The sequence below is a fragment of the Lepus europaeus genome, chromosome 14, assembly GCF_033115175.1.
Source record: "Lepus europaeus isolate LE1 chromosome 14, mLepTim1.pri, whole genome shotgun sequence".
Classification (NCBI taxonomy): domain Eukaryota; kingdom Metazoa; phylum Chordata; class Mammalia; order Lagomorpha; family Leporidae; genus Lepus; species Lepus europaeus.
The window spans coordinates 93,084,379-93,101,671 of NC_084840.1; the positions used below are offsets into that span (position 1 = coordinate 93,084,379).

Below are 17,293 nucleotides of genomic sequence, written 5' to 3' on the forward strand. Positions count from 1 at the left end.
ATTGACAAGCGACAGTAGAGCGTCAGGTCCGAGAGGAGACCAGGCGGAGTGACCGACTGGGACGCTGGCTTGGAGGTGGTGCCCAGGGTTTTTAAGGCATTCCGATCTGTTCACGGAGTCATTGTTTGGGGGTGCGCATTGGACGGGGAGGGCGGGTTCAGATGCTGAGTGTTGATTGGCTTGGAGCTCAACCGAGATAGCGGTTGGGTCGCTTGAGACAGCCGGATTCTCCCTAGGGGCTCAGCCCCCTCCTCCGCTAGCTCTGGGTGGGAGATTGCAAGGAACTGATTTAAAACTGCATGGTCCCACTTGCAGCACACGAAGCTGTAGGGGGGAGACGCCGGCCGTCGGGCAGCCTGCTTGGGGAGGACATTCTCCCTAGGTCTGCCGGGCCCGCTGACCCCCGCAGCCCCACTGGACTGCCTCGGGGTGCAGAAAGGGCGTTTTCAACCCTTCAGCCCTCATTCCTGTCCCATCGCACCTATGGAATGACTTGTCGGGGTGGCCGGGCTTGCCGAAGCCTGCGGAGAGCTAAAATTAAAATGTCAGCCATTGGGGCTGACATCGGTGATCCAATCAACACTCGTTCCTCTGCCTTCCGTATCTCTGAAGTCATTCCTGAGTGCAAACAGGAAAACTGGCCACTCCCTGGCTAGTGGTAGCCAATGAGGAGACCCAGACCGAAAGCAAAGAGATTTGGGTCAGGTGGTTACGTCGTCCTTCATCCAACAGGGCCTTCAAAACAAAGCTGTGAGTCACAGCCTAGACGTGACTCGAGCCCTGTTTCTGAATCCTAGCAGTTTTAAGTAGTTGGTGATTTTGTTTTCCCTGTGTGCGCTGACATACAGAATTGTTGAGAATTTTCTAGCACAGAAAAGTGATTAATTTGTGCAGTGATTGACACTTTGGCTGTAACAGGAGGAAGCTTTTCTGATAAGTATGTTATGAAATTTTAAAATGTGTTACCTATGCATATTTTTGTGTGTCTTCTGGATCCTTTTTTACTAATTTGGCCTTTACCAGGATTAAGTTTGGAACTTGCATGAAATTTTTAAATCACTTCCAGATTATATTTTAATTTATCCATTTGATATAGATTAAAACCTGATCTTTAAAAACAAGAATTTCATTTAGCAAGCCTCTTTTTTCTTCTTCAATCTTTCCATTGTGGAATCTGTAGCATACTAATATTTAAAAAGCAAGCTGAAATATGGCCTAAGTCAATTGCAGCAGTATGTGTCATTCTACTTAAAACATTTAAACCTGTATCTGAAGCTGTTCTGTCCACTTTTGATATTCATCGATCCCATAGTCTCAGGTGACTCAGATTTCAGCACTGAGGGAAGACATAAAGGCAACCAGAAGCCTGCCGTCTGTCCATGCCATTCCAACTTCCTGTTGGACATTGACAAGTGTATATCTAGGCCAGATCTCTGAACTGCATTGGCCTGAGCTTACGCCATCCTCTCCACCTGACTGCATAAATTCTGAGCCACCTGTACGTCCTCTGTCCATATAATATCACCACCATCATCCTTGGCCTTCACGCAAGAACCTTGTCATTTTAACTTTTCTCTACTTGATCTGTGTATCTCTCAGCTATTCCTATCAATTCCATCTCTTCTGTCCTTTTTAACCCCTTCCTTTTCATTCCCAAGTCTGTCCAATGACAGGCCTTGTTTTCAAACTTTTTGACTTAGATTGAGACAACTCAGTACATTTTAGTAAATTAAATAGCTGTATAACCTTTACTCCAGTTCAATTGGAATATTTCTATTGCCACACTCCAAGTTCTGACTCAAGGTTTCCACTGTATCTTCCATATACCTTACACTGTAGCCACACCAGCAAGTGAATAATCTCTCACTGCTGTGTGTTTCCCTGCCTCCGAGCTTCTGTTTCTGCTGGTTCCTCCTTAAGTACTTTTCTTTCACCTTTCTCTGTTTTCCTCCATCTATCATAATCATCTATTAAGGCCCCTCTCAGCTCCCCTTCAAACCATCCCACCTTTCAGACCAGTCCCATTGGAATCCTTACTTGCTTTACATGTTTCCAAGATTTGTGTTTCTCCTTCTACAGTGCTTACAGTCATTATCAGTTGTTGAAATGAAAATACCAATTGATTTGTTGAGTAGTCTTTTTAGCAGTGAACAGAACAACAATCCCTCACAGAGATTCCAAAATCCAGGAGAATGATGGGTGAAATCATATTTCAGGGTTCTTTATTGTTAGTCTTCCTCAGTTTTTTTAAGTGAGGCAAACTTCCAACATTGTTCTTTCTGATTCTATTCATATACAGGAAAGAATCAGAAGAAAAAAGTATATTTATATTTAAATATTAAGTGCCATTACTCCACACCCAGATTCTGAAGACTTCTTAGGAACATTAATATCTTGTGACTTTGTTATAAGAACTGCAAAGTAGAACTTTTTTCTTCTCAAAAATGATGTAAGAGCTGGCATTGTGGCACAGCAAGTTAAATTGTCCCTTAAATCACATAAACCAGACTAGTCTCTGCTAATACTTATTGATAGAATTAAAAAGGAGAGAACAATCGGGATACACAGCAGACTCATAGAATGGCAGGTGTCCTAAACAGCACTCTGGCCTCAGAATCAGCCCTTAAGGCATTCGGATCAGGCTAAAAAGCCCATGACAGTATTTCAGGCATGGAAAGCCAAGACACTCTGGCAAAAAAAAAAAAATGACCTAAATGAAAGATCTCTGTGAGTGAGATCCAAGCAGGAAGAACGGGCCATCAAAGAAGGAGGTACATTTCTCTGAAGGAAGGAGAGAACTTCCATTTTGACTATGTCCTTGTCTAAATAAGATCGGAGTTGGTGAACTCAAGAGACTTCTGTAGCCTTGGCAGCTCATGACAAGAGCCTCGGGTGATTACTGACGTCATAAATAAAAGTGTCATTTTTTTAAACAGTATTTCTTTTTTAAATTTTTTTTAATTTTTATTTTTATGTATTTTTTGACAGGCAGAGTGGATAGTGAGAGAGAGAGACAGAGAGAAAGGTCTTCCTTTGCTGTTGGTTCACCCTCCAATGGCCACTGTGGCTGGCGCGCTGCGACCGGCGCACCGTGCTGATCCGATGGCAGGAGCCAGGTGCTTCTCCTGGTCTCCCATGGGGTGCAGGGACCAAGCACTTGGGCAATCCTCCACTGCACTCCCTGGCCACAGCAGAGAGCTGGCCTGGAAGAGAGGCAACCGGGATAGAATCCGGCGCCTGAACCGGGACTAGAACCCGGTGTGCCGGCGCTGCAAGGTGGAGGATTAGCCTAGTGAGCTGTGGCGCCGGCCAAGAGTGTCAATTGTTAAATCAACAACAGGTGTCACTGTGCACTTACTCCCCATGTAGAATCTGGGTCCTTAATGTGTTGTACTATGTGAATTAACACTGTAACTAGTACTCAAACAGAACTTTATACTTTGTGTGTCTGTGTGGGTGCAAACTGTTGAAATCCTTACTTAATATATACTAAATTGATCTTCTGTATATAAAGATAATTGAAAATGAATCGATGTGAATGGGATGGGAGAGGGAGTGGGAGATGGGATGGTTGCAGGTGGGAGGGAGGTTATGGGGGGGAAAAGCCACTATAATCCAAAAGTTGTACTTTGGAAATTTATATTTATTAAATAAAAGTTAAAAAATAAAATTAAAAAAAATTGTCCCTTAAGACACTGGCATCTCAGTGGAGTGCCAGTTCTAGTCTTGGCACTGATCCAGCTTCCTACTAACATACCTGGGAAGGCAGCAATTGATGGCCCAAGTAATTAAGCTCCTGCCACTCTGCTATGGCCCAGGAAAGCAGTAGAGGATGGCCCAAAATCCTTGGCCCCTGCACCTGCGTGGGAGACCCAGAATAAGCTCCCGGCTCCTGGCTTTGGATCAGCGCAGATCCAGAGAGCTGGATTGGAAGTGGAGCAGCCAGGTCTCAAACCAGCACCCATATGGGATACCGGTGCTTCAGGCCAGGGCATTAACCCCCTGCGCCACAGTGCCAGCCCCTAAATAAACAAATATTTTTAAAAAGGAGGGAGGGTGGCGCCGTGGCTCACTTAGTTAATTCTCCGCCGGTGGCACCGGTATCCCATATGGGCACCAGGTTCTAGTCCTGGTTGCTCCTCTTTCAGTCCAGCTCTCTGCTGTGGCCTGGGAAGGCAGTGGAGGATGGCCCAAGTGCTTGGGCCCCTGCACCACATGGGAGACCGGGAAGAAGCACCTGGCTCCTGGCTTTGGATCGGTGCAGCACCGACCATAGCGGCCATTTGGGGAGTGAACCAACAGAAGGAAGACCTTTCTCTCTGTCTCTCTTTCTCTTTCACTGTCTGTAACTCTAGCTGTCAAAAAAAAAAAAAAGAATAAAGCTTTAAAAAAAAAGAATCGATTCTTTTGCCATATACAAAAGTAAGTAGCTTTACCTTGAAATAGTGTTTTTGCTTGTTTTGCCATATTAGCTGTTTTTCTGACAGTTTCCTAATGGCAATATGAGGTCCAAATGACATCTACATATTTTCTCTTCTTGGAGTCTTTATGATGGTAAATTTGAAACCTGAGACTGCTTTGTAATAAAAAATATGTATGTTTTTATTATTATGTGTGATCACAGGTTGTCAAGAAAGCAGACATGATCAACAAAAATATGACTCATCAGGTCCAAGCTGAGAGAGATGCACTAGCACTGAGCAAAAGTCCTTTCATTGTCCATTTGTATTATTCACTGCAGTCGGCAAGCAATGTCTACTTGGTAAGTAAATACTTTCACATTTTTTTCTTTGTTTATTCAGTAATAACAAGTGCATTTTTTTTGTTTTGTTTTTATTTGACAGGTAGAGTTATAGACAGTGAGAGAGAGAGACAGAGAGAAAGGTCTTCCTTCCATTGGTTCACTCCCCAAATGGCCACTACGGCCAGCGCTGCACCGATCCAAAGCCAGGAGCCAGAAGTCTCTTCCTGGTCTTCCATGCAGATGCAGGACCCAAGCACTTGGGCCATCCTCCACTGCTATCCTGGCCACAGCAGAGAGTTGGACTGGAAGAGGAGCATCCGGGACTAGAACTGGAGCCTATATGGGATGCTGGCGCCGCAGGCGGAGGATTAACCTAGTGTGCCACGGCACCGGCCCCAGTGTAATGTTTTAAAAGCACAATGTTGAGGAAAGTACTTGGCCTAGCAGTTAAGACTCCCACATCCCATATCTGAGTACCCGAGTTCAGGTCCTGGCCGTTGCTCCTGATTCCAGCATTCTGCTCATGCAGGCCCTAGAAAGCCAAAGTGGATGTTCAAGTAGTTGAGTCCCTGCCACCCATGTGAGTGACCTGGATTAAGTTCCCAGCTCCCAGCTTCGATCTGATCCAGCCCCAGCTCTTGCAGGCATTTGGAAAGTGAACCAACAGATGGAAGTTCCTTATCTCTGTCTTTCTCACCCTGCCTCTCAAATAGTTGTTTTTTTGTTTGTTTTGTTTTAAAAAGACCATGTTGTGGCCAGTGCTGTGGCGTAGCGGGAAAAGCTCCCGCCTGCAGTGCCAGCATCCCATATGGGCACCAGTTCGAGTCCCGGCTGCTCCACTTCCCATCCAGCTCTCTGCTATGGCCTGAGAAATCAGTAGAAGATGGCCTAAGTGCTTGGGCCCCTGCACCCATGTGGGAGACCCGGAAGAGGCTCCTGGCTCCTGGCTTTGGATTGGCGCAGCTCTGGCTGTTGCGGCCAGTTGGGTAGTGAACCATCAGATGGAAGACCTCTCTCTCTCTCTCTGCCTCTCTTCTCTGTGTAACTTTGACTTTCAAGTAAGCAAAATAAATCTTTAAAAAAAAAAAAAAATGTCAAGAGCCTAGCGGTTAAGATGTCTGCATCCTGGGGCTGGTGCTGTGGGCTAGGCCTCCACCTGTGCCACCAGCATCCCATGTGGGCACTGGTCTGTATCCTGGCTGCTCCTCTTCCAATCCAGCTCTCTGCTATGGCCTGGGAAAGCAGTAGAAGTAGGCCCAAGTTATTGGGCCCCTGCACATGCATGGGAGACCCAGATGAAGCTCCTGGCTTCTGGGCTCAGATCAGCTCAGCTCTGGCTGTTGGGGTCATTTGTGGAGTGAACCAGCGGAATGAAAGACCTCTTTCTCTCTGGCTGTACCTCTGCAACTCTGTCTTTAAAATAAATAAAATAATTCTTTTTAAAAAAAATACGTACACTCTCTGTCTCCCTCTACTGTCCACTCTGCCTGTCCAAAAAAAAAAAAAAATACGTACAATAGAACTAAAATTTGGTGTAAACAAGGAATGGTGGGTTTGGGATAGTTGGACTTTGAGAGGTGTTTTCCTTTTATTTAAAGCAGCTGCTCACACTCAGTTACTACTTTGTTTGTTTGCTTATTTATTTGAAAGGCCACAATGGCCAGAGCTGAGCTGAACTGAAGAGAGAAGCCAGGAGCTTCCTCCAGGTCTCCCATGTGGGTGCAGGGGCCCAAGGACTTGCACCATCTTCTATTGCTTTCCCAGGCCATAAGCAGAGTGCTGGTTAGGAAGAGGAACAGCCGGGACAGGAACCAGCACACATATGGGATGCTGACACATCAGGCAGAGGCTTAGTCTACTATGTCACACCATCAGCCTCTTTGTTTTTTTTACAAACCACAGTTGGATAACTATATGAGGAAATGTGAACTTACTATAAATACTGCTCTTCTGTCTCATCTTTTTTGATGGCTGCATAGAATTCTGTGGAATTAATCATTAATTCCATCGTTTCTAGGTTTTTATTTTTCTAAGCAATGCTGCAGTGAATACCTAAGTATTCGTTATAATACCTGGTTGTAATAAACTTGTCTATGCAGCAAGATTCCAGGAATAAGGATCCGGAGTGAGGATACAATTTGCATTAGGATTCACCGTCAGAGCAAGGTTAAAGAGAGCCACCCCAGAGATCCCTAGGTCTTGGTTCTGAGAAGCACAAGATAGCAGTCTGATTTCTAGGATATCCGCTGTCTGAGTGAGTCAAATGACACATATGAATGTAAATATTTTTGCCGTCTGGCAAACTGTGGCCCATGGGCCAAATCTAGCTCAATGTCTGTTTCTGTGAAGACCCCTTAAATATAATAAATTCATACATTTCAGTGGAATATTATATAATTTAAACTTGGTATCTTTGGGGGCCAGTGTTGTGGCACAGCTGGCATCCCATATGAGCACTAGTTCAATTCCTTGCTGATTTGCTTCTAATCCAACTCTCTGCTAATGTACCCCAGAAGGTAGCAGTGGATGGCCCAAGTACTTAGATCCCTTGTTCCCGCATGGGAGATCCAGATGGAGTTCTAAATTTCAGGCTTGGGCCCATCCCAACCCTGGCCATTGCAGCCATTTGGGGAGTGAACCAGTGAATAGAAAATACTTCTCTTTGTCTCTCCATCTCTCTATAACTCTGCCTTTCAAATAAATAAAATCCTATCCATAGATATTGACTAACCTGTATGTACCAGAGGAACTACTGACCTGAAATGGAAAGAAATAAGCCTATTTTATTAAGTTCTTAGAAGATAGTATGTCTTCTCACCTTTTAAATTTTAAGCAAGAATTACGTATTTTCATTTTATTTGAAGGACAGAGAAAGAGAGATATCTTCCATCCGCTGATTCACTCCTGAATTGCTGACAACAGCCAGAGCTGGACCAGGCAGGGCCAGGAACGCAGAGCTCTGAGTCTCCCATGTTTGTGCAGGGACCTAACTTTATGAGCTGTAATCTGCTGCTTCCCAGAGCGCATGATAGCAGGAAACTGAACCGGAAGCAAAAGAACCAGGACTGAAACCCAGGCACTCCAATGTGACATGTGGACATCCTAAGTGGTATCTTAACCACTGTGCCAAAACCCTGCCCGAGAGGCGGTATTTATAACCTAAAACTATCAGTGGCTGGCATTGTGGCACATCCCATATCAGAGTGCTGGTCTGAGTCCTGGATACTTTGCTTCCCATCCAGCTTCCTGTTGATGCCCCTGGGAAGGCAGCAGAAAATGGTTCAAGTATTTGGACCTCTGCCACCCATGTAGAAGACCCGGATGGAATTCCTGATTCCTGGCTTTGATCTGGCTCAGACCTGACTATTATGGACATTTAGGGATTGAACCAGCAGATGCAAGATCTCTCTCTCTCAAGTAAATAAATCTTTGGGGGTGGGGGTGCAGAGAACTATAGAATACCTTAGAGAATAAACAACTGTTATGCATACAAAGAATAATAAGAATCTTGGAGCTATCATAGCAATAATGGAATCAGGTAGGAACAGTGGTCATATAATGCCACAATCTTCTTTGAAAGTTTGTGAAGGAACAGCTTATTTATATAGCCTCAAAATACAAGCAATGGTTTCCCCGATTCCATGACAGATACATATATCTGTATACATATACTATGCTTATTCCTGTACATACATACCTGTGACAAAGGTTACTTTATAAATTAGGCACAGTATGAGATTACCAATAATAAGATGTAATAAAATAGAACAGTTATAGCAGTATACTATAATAAAAGTTATGTAAATGTGCCTCTATATCAAAACATCGCATTGTGCTGTTCTTACCCTTCTTGTGATGTCAGATGACAAAGTATTTACTGCTTGTCTTTGACGTATCTGAATTGCCAGCAATACTACTCTTGACATTAGGGTCATTACTAAGTAAAATAAGGGTCACTGGAACACAGACACCGTGATACCACTATGGTCCAACTGACAACCATAATGGCTACCAAGTGATTAACAAACAGGTGGTATATACAAGGAATATTTGCCAAATAAAGGGATGACTCATGTTCTAGATGGCAAGAGATTTCTTCATGCTACTCAGAATGGCACATCTTTCACAACTTATGAATTGTGTATTTCTGGAATTTCATGTTTTCAGACCATGGTCATCCTTCACTAACTGAAACCTTAGAAAGTACATCTGTGGGTAAGAGGGTACTAATGTATCTCCCTACAGATTACTCATTAATTACAAAGGGGAAAAGGTACTGCCTCAGTGGAGAAATCCAGGAGTCACCACCTTAAGCAAAGGATCAGCTAATGGGACATACTGCCATTAGGTGCCTTCTCTGGTGCGAGTCACCCAGAAGGACTCACCATCATTCATGTAGCACTTCTACCAAGACGCATAACTTGAGTCAAATGGAGAAGTAATCAGACAACACCAAACTGAAGGATTTCTATAAATAGGCCTACACTCTTCAAAAATGTAAGAAACACTGAAAAACTGCCCTACATTAAAGGATACTAAAGAGACTTAACAACAAAATGCCATGCGTGATCCTGGCTTGGGAATAGGACATGAGGAGAGAGCAAAAAGGTAGAACTCTGAGATGGTCAGTAAAATTTGAAATTGGATATATATTAAGTATTAGTTTTATATCGGTATTTTCACTCAATTTTTTGTACTATGAAAAAAAAAAAATCTAGGACTGGCATTGTGACACAGCAGCTTAAGCCACTGCTTTTGATGGTCACATGCCATATCTGGGCACCAGTTCAAGTCCCAGATGCTCCACTTCTGATCCAGCAACTTGCTAATGCACCTTGGGAAGCAGTGGAAGATGACCCAAGTACTTGTGACCCTGTCACCCTTGTGGGCGACCTGGAGGTTTGGCCTAGCCCAGCCCTGGCTGTTGTGGGTGTTTGGGGTAGATGGAAGATCTCTCTTTCTCTCTTGTTCTCTGTCACTCTGCCTTTCAAATGAATAAATCTTCAAAAAAAAAAAAAAAAAAAGTTAGGGCAGTCATTAGGCATAGCAGTTAAAGATACCACTTAGGACATCTGTATCCCATACTGGATTACCTCCTTCAAGTACTGGCCCCTCTGCTTCTGATTCATCCCTTCTAATGTGCACCCTGGGAAGCAGCAGGTGATAGCTCAGTTATTTGGGTTCATGCCACCCATGTGGAAGACAAAGGTTGAATTTCAGCTTCCTGGCCTAGTCCTGCCTATTGCATGTAATTGGGAAATGAACCAGCAGATGGAAGCTCGCTCTCTGTAGCATCTCATTCTCTGTCTCTCTGCCTTTCAAATAAATAAAAATACAGTTAAAAATTTTAAAATGTTGTTAGAAGATACATGAAAGAAAATGTAGTAATGGCAAGTGGTAACCTTTTCAACTTTATTCTCAAATCATTCAACAAAAATTTTAAATTTACATGTCATTACTCGGTTTGCTAATGTTACTTGTTTTTGAAAATTAAATGTTTTAGCCTAAACAATATATATATATAATAAATAATATTTGTCTTGGTTTACAATGTAAATATACTAATATGTAAAGATTAAAAATTTTATTCGCATACTTGTGTATGTGGAGAAGAAGAAAGCAAATGTGGCAAGATGCTAACAATGGGTGCATTTAGATAAAAGGTCAGGGCTGGGCCAGACCAAATCCAGAAGCCAGAAGCTAGGAGCTTCTTCCGAGTCTCCTGCATGGGTGCAGGGGCCCGAGGGTTGGGCCATCCTCTGCTGCTTTTCCAAGCGCATTAGCAGGGAGCTGGATCAGAAGTGGAGCAGGGGACCGACACCATGGCTCACTTGGTTAATCCTCCACCTGCGGCACCAGCATCTCATATGGGTACCAGGTTCTAGTCCCAGTTGCTCCTCTTCCTGTCCAGCTCTGTGCTGTGGCCCAGGAGGGCTGTGGAGGATGGCCCAACTGCTTGGGCCCCTGTGCCCACATGGGAGACCAGGAAGAAGCACCTGGCTCCTGGCTTCAGATCAGCGCAACGCTGGCCATACCGGCCATTTGGGGAGTGAACCAATGGAAGGAAGACCTTTCTCTCTGTCTCTCTCTTACTGTCTATAACGACCTATCAAATAAATTTAAAAAATAAAAAAAAAAAAGAAATAGAAGTGGAGCAGTTGAAATTTGAGCTGGTACCCTAGCATTGCAAGCAGTGGCTTTACCCCCTATACCACAATGCCAGCCCCAACAGTTTAATTTTTAATTAAAAATTATATGGTAGTGGCAGGCAATGTGGTACAGCAGGTTAAGCCAACATCCTGACTACTCTGATTCTCATCCAGCTTCCTGCTAATATATCTGGGAATGCAGCAGATGATTCAAACGTTTGAGTCCCTGCCACCCTCATGGCAGACCCAGATGGAATTCTGGGCTCTTGGCCTTGGCCTGGTCCGGCCGCAGCAGTTGTGAGCATTTGGGAAGTGAACCAGTGGATGGAAGACCTCTCTCTCTGTCTCTCTCTGTTTCCTCCTTTCTCTTTGTCACTTTGCCTATCAAATAAATAAGTAAATCTTTTTTAAAACATTATATGGCAACATGAATAAGCCTGGTATTCATATATAATGAGCGATAGTGACAAAAATATATATTGCTGTAGAACCATTAAAAATATACATCTGCAATACCCAAATATTATAAAGTAATCTTGTTGTCACAACCTTAAATTCCTTTCACTAGGTAATGGAGTATCTTATTGGTGGAGACGTTAAGTCCCTTCTACATATCTATGGTTACTTTGATGAAGAGATGGCTGTGAAGTACATTTCTGAAGTAGCACTGGCTCTGGACTACCTTCACAGACATGGAATCATCCACAGGTAAAGACTGACTGCTCTCCAAACTGCTACTGAAAAATATAATCAATTCAATTACATATTTACTCTCAAATGTCTGTAGGAAACACTTGCCTATGTTTCCAAAGATGTTTTATTTTCATGGTTATTTTCTGCAGTTTTCAAAGTCACTAATGAGTTCTTTTATTTTACAGGAGTTAAAGAGGAGTTTGCCTCTTCTGAGTCTGTGTGTCTGTCTGTCTGTCCTCTCCCATCTCTCTTGCCACAATAGTCTATCAAAACTAGCACTTTATAAATGACTTACTCTTTGCCTTTTACATGCAGGGATCTGAAACCAGACAATATGCTTATTTCTAATGAGGGTCATATTAAACTGACAGATTTTGGCCTTTCCAAAGTTACTTTGAATAGAGGTAAGAAAAATTGCAGGTAAGTGCCTTTCAAAAGTCCAGCATATTTTAGAGACAGAATTTCATTATCTAACACTGTTTTGTTGGTTTTTAGTAAATAAAATAGTTATTTATTCTAAAATATGTTAGAAATGTAACATGGTTTTTTTCATTGAAAATGAAAAATGAGAATGATTATTCGTGAATTCTTTTTTAAAGATTTAATTATTTTTATTTGAAAGTCAGAGATACAGAGAAAGCAAGATCTTCTGTCCACTGCTTCACTCCCCAAATGGCTGCAATGGCCAAGGTTGGGCCAGACAAAAGCCAGGAGCCAGGAGTTTCTTCTGGGTCTTCCATGTGGGTGCAGGGACCCAAATATTTGGGCCATCTTCCACTGATTTCCCAGGCCATTGCAGAGAGCTAGATCAGAAGAGGACCAGCAGAGACACGAACCGGTGCCCATATGGGATGTCGGCGCCACAGGCAGAGGCTTAACCCACTACTCCACAGTACCAGCCCCGCAGCATTATTTCTAATAGGGAGGAACTAATAGTTACTTAAAAAAAAAAAAAAAGATTTATTTATTTATTTGAAAGTCAGAGTTACACAGAGAGAAGAGGGGCAGAGAGACAGGTCCTCCATCCAATGGTTCACTCCGCAATTTGCTACAACGGCCAGAGATGTGGGATCCAAAGCCAGGAACAAGGAGCTTCTTCCAGGTCCCTCACATGGGTGCAGGGGCCCAAGGACTTGGGCCTTCTTCTGCTGCTTTCCCAGGCCATAGCAGAGAGCTGGATCGGAAGAGGAGCAGCTGGGTCTCCTGGGACTAGAACTGGTGCCCATATGGGATGCCGGTGCTTAAGGCCAAGGCATTAACCTGCTGCGCCACAGCACCAGATCCTCTAATAGTTACTTTTAAAAGTTCATCATAGGGGCCAGCACCGTGGTGCATAGGTTAATCCTCTGCCTGCGGCGCTGGCATCCCATATAGGTGCTGGTTCTAGTCCCGGTTGCTCCTCGTCCAGTCCAGCTCTCTGCTGTGGCCTGGGAAAGCGGTACAAGATGGCCCAAGTCCTTGGGCCCCTGCACCCACGTAGGAGACCAGGAAGAAGCTCCTGGCTTCAGATCGGCGCAGCTCCAGCCGTTGCGGCCATTTGGGGAGTAAACCAACGGAAGGAAGACCTTTCCTCTGTCTCTCTCTCTCTCTCTGTCTGTAATTCTACTTGTCAAATAAATACATAAAAATCTTTAAAAAAAAAAAAAAAAGTTCATTATAGAGGGGCTGACGCTGTAGCTCAGTGGATCAAAGGCCCGGTCTGCAGTGCCTGCATCCCATATTGGCTCCAGTTCGAGTCCTGGCTGCTCCACTTCCTATCCAGCTCTCTGCTGTGGCCTGGGAAAGCAGTAGAAGATGGCCCAAGTGCTTGGGCCCGTTGCACCCACGTGGGTGACCTGGAAGAAGCTCCTGGCTTCGGCCTGACCCGGCCCATTGTAGCCATCTGGGGAGTGAAACAGCAGTTGGAAGTCCTCTCTGTCTCTACCTCTCTCTCTCTCTTTCAAATAAATAAAATAAAACTTAAAAGTTCATAGAAACATGGATATATGATAGTGTTGGTTTAGAAGCTTATTGAAGTCTTTATTTAAAAAGAGAGGTAAAATAAACAATAACCTACCATTGAGCTTTTAAGTTATAATTATTGGAATATACATGTAAGTTTGCCATTCTTTATTTGGGGTACAAGGTTCAAACAGTTGTAAATACCTAAAAGTTTTCTCTAAGTTTAGTGAGCTAATGTGGGAGCTTTTGGAGTCTTAATTAATCTCATGTATTTCACTGCAAAAATACTAATAGTTGAATGCAAATGATATGAGATGCCACTAAGTATGTTCATTAATTTGTCATAAATTCTTTTTAAATTAGCTTCCTAAAATCTAAACATTTCTGAATTGTGAAACAAATCTGACTCTGTTGTAATATCACAAATTAAGAAATATTTGTATTAGGATACTGTTGGTAAATTTAAATTTATTTTAAGTTTTATTTGTAAAATATTTTTAAGATTATTATGACCTGTTCTTGTCGCTTTATCATTGTGATACAGAAATAAAATCCAATACATTTAAACTTTCAGTATGCTTTTTAAATTCCTGTGCCACATACAGAATATTAGATTTTTGATATCTAAGAATAGTACAATCTATGTGTCACTGTTGAATTACTTTAAAATATACACTGAAACATGCTAATAATTGTTAAAATAAGTCTTGACCTAGGCTTAAACATAATAATTAACATGAAAAGCTCATAATTTGAGTTAATTCCTTACTGTCTTCTTTTGCAATATTTGCTTTACCAAAAAATAAAACTCATTTTTTTAGTAACCGAGTACTTCTTGAAAAGCTGGTAGGACTTGGTATCATTTCTCTATGTTCTGTTCATTCCAGAGCAAGATGGTGTTCCACCAAATGTTTACATTATTTTAATACATTGATGAATTGCATGTGCTTTCTCTGTGGTATATTTTTCCTATACAAGCCAGTTTTTGTAGGTGAGGGGCAAAGTTCACAGTACATGATTATTGTCTGAGTCAATGACAATTACGGATTTTAAAGAAGTATATATGTTGTTCTTTGAATGCGTAGATATCAATATGATGGATATCCTTACAACACCTTCAATGGCGAAACCTAGACAAGATTATTCAAGAACCCCAGGACAAGTGTTATCTCTCATCAGCTCCTTGGGATTTGTAAGTATTTGCTAAGAAAAAAAAAAAAAATCTCATAACCTAGCATTTTATGGTAACTATTTAAAATAAAGCCTTCCCCTTTAAAAAAAAAAGTGATTAAAATCATGGCAGATGTTGTGGCTCATCAGATTAAGTTACTGCTTGGGACATTCACATCCCATATCACCGTGCTGGTTTGTGTCTCAACTCCTGTTCTCTGGATCTAGCTTCTTGCTAATGCACCTGGGAAGGCAACCAGTGATGGCCCAAGTCCTTGGGTTTGTGCCACCCACATGAGAGACCTGGATGCAGTTCCAGGTTCCTGAGTGACTTGGCCCATGCTCAGTTGTAGGCATTTGGGCAGTAAACCAGTGGATGGGAGCTCTGTCTCTCCCTCCCTCTCTGTCATGCTGCCTTTCAAATAGATGAAATCTTTTTAAAAGTGATCAAAACAGATTTGGGGTCTTTTTCTTTTTAAGAATTATTTACTTATTTAAAAGGCAGAGTGGCAGTGAGAGTTGAGGGAGAGATAGAGAGAAAGAGATCTTCCATCCTTTGGTTCATTCCCCAAATGGCTGTGCCAGGCCAAAGCCAGCAGCTTGAGAACTCTGGGTCCGAGTATTTGGGCCATCCTCTGCTGTTTTCCCACGCGCTTTAGCATGGAGCTGGATCAAAGCAAAACAACTGGGACTTAAACTCATGCTCTGATATGGGCTGCCAGCGTCACAAGTGGTGGTTTAACCTGGCTCCACTACAACACCAGCCCCCAACACAGATTTAAATATCAAGTATGAGGAGTCACTTTGTTTGTCTGCTTAGGTGGTGTAACAGTCTATATTCTTAGGTCTTTTGTGAAGGTAAATCTTTCAGCATTTGTTTTTATTTTTCTCCGTTCAATAGTGCACACCAGTTGCAGAAAAAAACCAAGACTCTGCAGATATCCTTTCAACCCATCTATCTGAAACATCACAGCTTTCTCAGGGATCAGTCTGTCCTATGTCCACAGACCAAAAGGACACAGCTCCGTATCCTAGCAAGCTACTAAAATCATGTGAGTATAAAAGGAAAGGTAGCTTGTCGAGTATAAAAGGAAAGGTAGTTTCTATAAAAGGAAAGATCCATTGTGTCTTTGGAAGAACAAAATATTTTGAATTTTTAAAAAAAATCTAATAACCAGTAATTTTAAAACTAAATATTTTATCAGTCTGTGGCATTTCTCTGTTTCATTGTGTAAATGTGATTTCTGACTGACTGTGGCAGATCTCTAACAGAATAAAATGTCTAGCTTATTAGATATCCTTCAGTTACTTATACTATGGAATAATCATTGGATAAATTTCATTGTACAGAGTCTGGAAATCTCATATCTGGAGAAAATGTAGTACCTGCAGTATATGTGTCTTTAAAAGTTATCTCCAAAATATTTTACATAGCTTAAATTTAAAAACTTGAAGTCATGATATTTTTTACATACAATAAATGTCAATTGTCAAAGAATGAGGAAGACAGTAGAACAACTTAATTAATATAGCATGTGACTTTACCCTAATAATTTAGTGACAGTGGACAATCTAGTTCTCTTGGTCTTTATCTTAGGAATGTGAATAATGCTTTGAAGGATGACCAATGTTAGTTGTTTTCATAGATGTGACCTCATTTTCATTTTGATCCTCAACAAATCTGAACAGATCTAGGACATATAAAGTATCATCTCCTTTTTACAGATGAAAGTATGTGAAAATATTTAATTACTCACGGATAGATGGGTAGGCTAAGTCCTGAGTGCAAATATAATTCCCTTTCCACTGAGCCTTTCTTCTAAATTTGATATGTCTTATTTCTTCTGTCAGATATACGTGGCTGACCAAAAAATATATAGCCAAGATAAACAGATGACTGTTAAAATATAAAGTATACAGATGTTCTTTCTAGCATTATTCTTCACGTAAAATAATTCCATCTCTCTTGCATTTCTCTTTTTGGGAAGGAGAGTATATATGGAATCTTTCTATCCCTATATTATGTTCTTGACACAGTTGTCATATTGGGTCTCATGAGCTGAGGGGCAACCATCTTTAGCACTATTTTATTCACTTATGTACAATAAAGAAGTAGGTATCATGTAAATGATGCTGTCTTATTGTATTGGCTCAGTTTGCCAATTAACCATTGCTTATTGCTATATACAGTAGTATTAAGGAAATCCTTTATAAATATGTATAATTCACATTTGTAAGCATATAAACTTCACTATTATAATAAAGTCATAGTTTTAATTAAATACAAGTTGAATTTAGTAAATTCAGTCATATTCTATCCTTATATTACATCAATAATGCTATCAATAAATCAACATTGATCAAGTATAGTTTCAAATTGGATCATATTTACTCAGAATTGATTTCTTCCTAATTATGAATTAATTCTCTTGTCCTGAATTTTACTTTAGCAATGTTTAAGGGGACTTTGTTTTGTTCTAACTCTGAGAGAAGTGCTTACATTGGTGACTATTTACATATCCGAACATAATGGGAAACTTGCTGGAAACACCTGTAGCCATCTTGTGGCCTGGGTAGTGTTTACAAAGAAGTAGTT

At 41.6% G+C, this 17,293-nt stretch overlaps 1 protein-coding gene across 2 annotated transcripts in view; it reads left to right on the forward strand.

Annotated features, from left to right (window-relative positions):
- MASTL (microtubule associated serine/threonine kinase like) overlaps positions 1 to 17,293 on the forward strand; it is a 35,450-nt gene that overhangs the window by 399 nt on the left and 17,758 nt on the right. For both annotated transcript variants that reach the window (XM_062211145.1, XM_062211146.1), the window contains exons 2-6: positions 4,625 to 4,762; positions 11,462 to 11,601; positions 11,902 to 11,990; positions 14,613 to 14,719; positions 15,599 to 15,749. In XM_062211145.1, the coding sequence (XP_062067129.1) occupies positions 4,625 to 4,762; positions 11,462 to 11,601; positions 11,902 to 11,990; positions 14,613 to 14,719; positions 15,599 to 15,749 (625 nt within the window). The remainder of the gene's footprint in view (positions 1 to 4,624; positions 4,763 to 11,461; positions 11,602 to 11,901; positions 11,991 to 14,612; positions 14,720 to 15,598; positions 15,750 to 17,293) is intronic.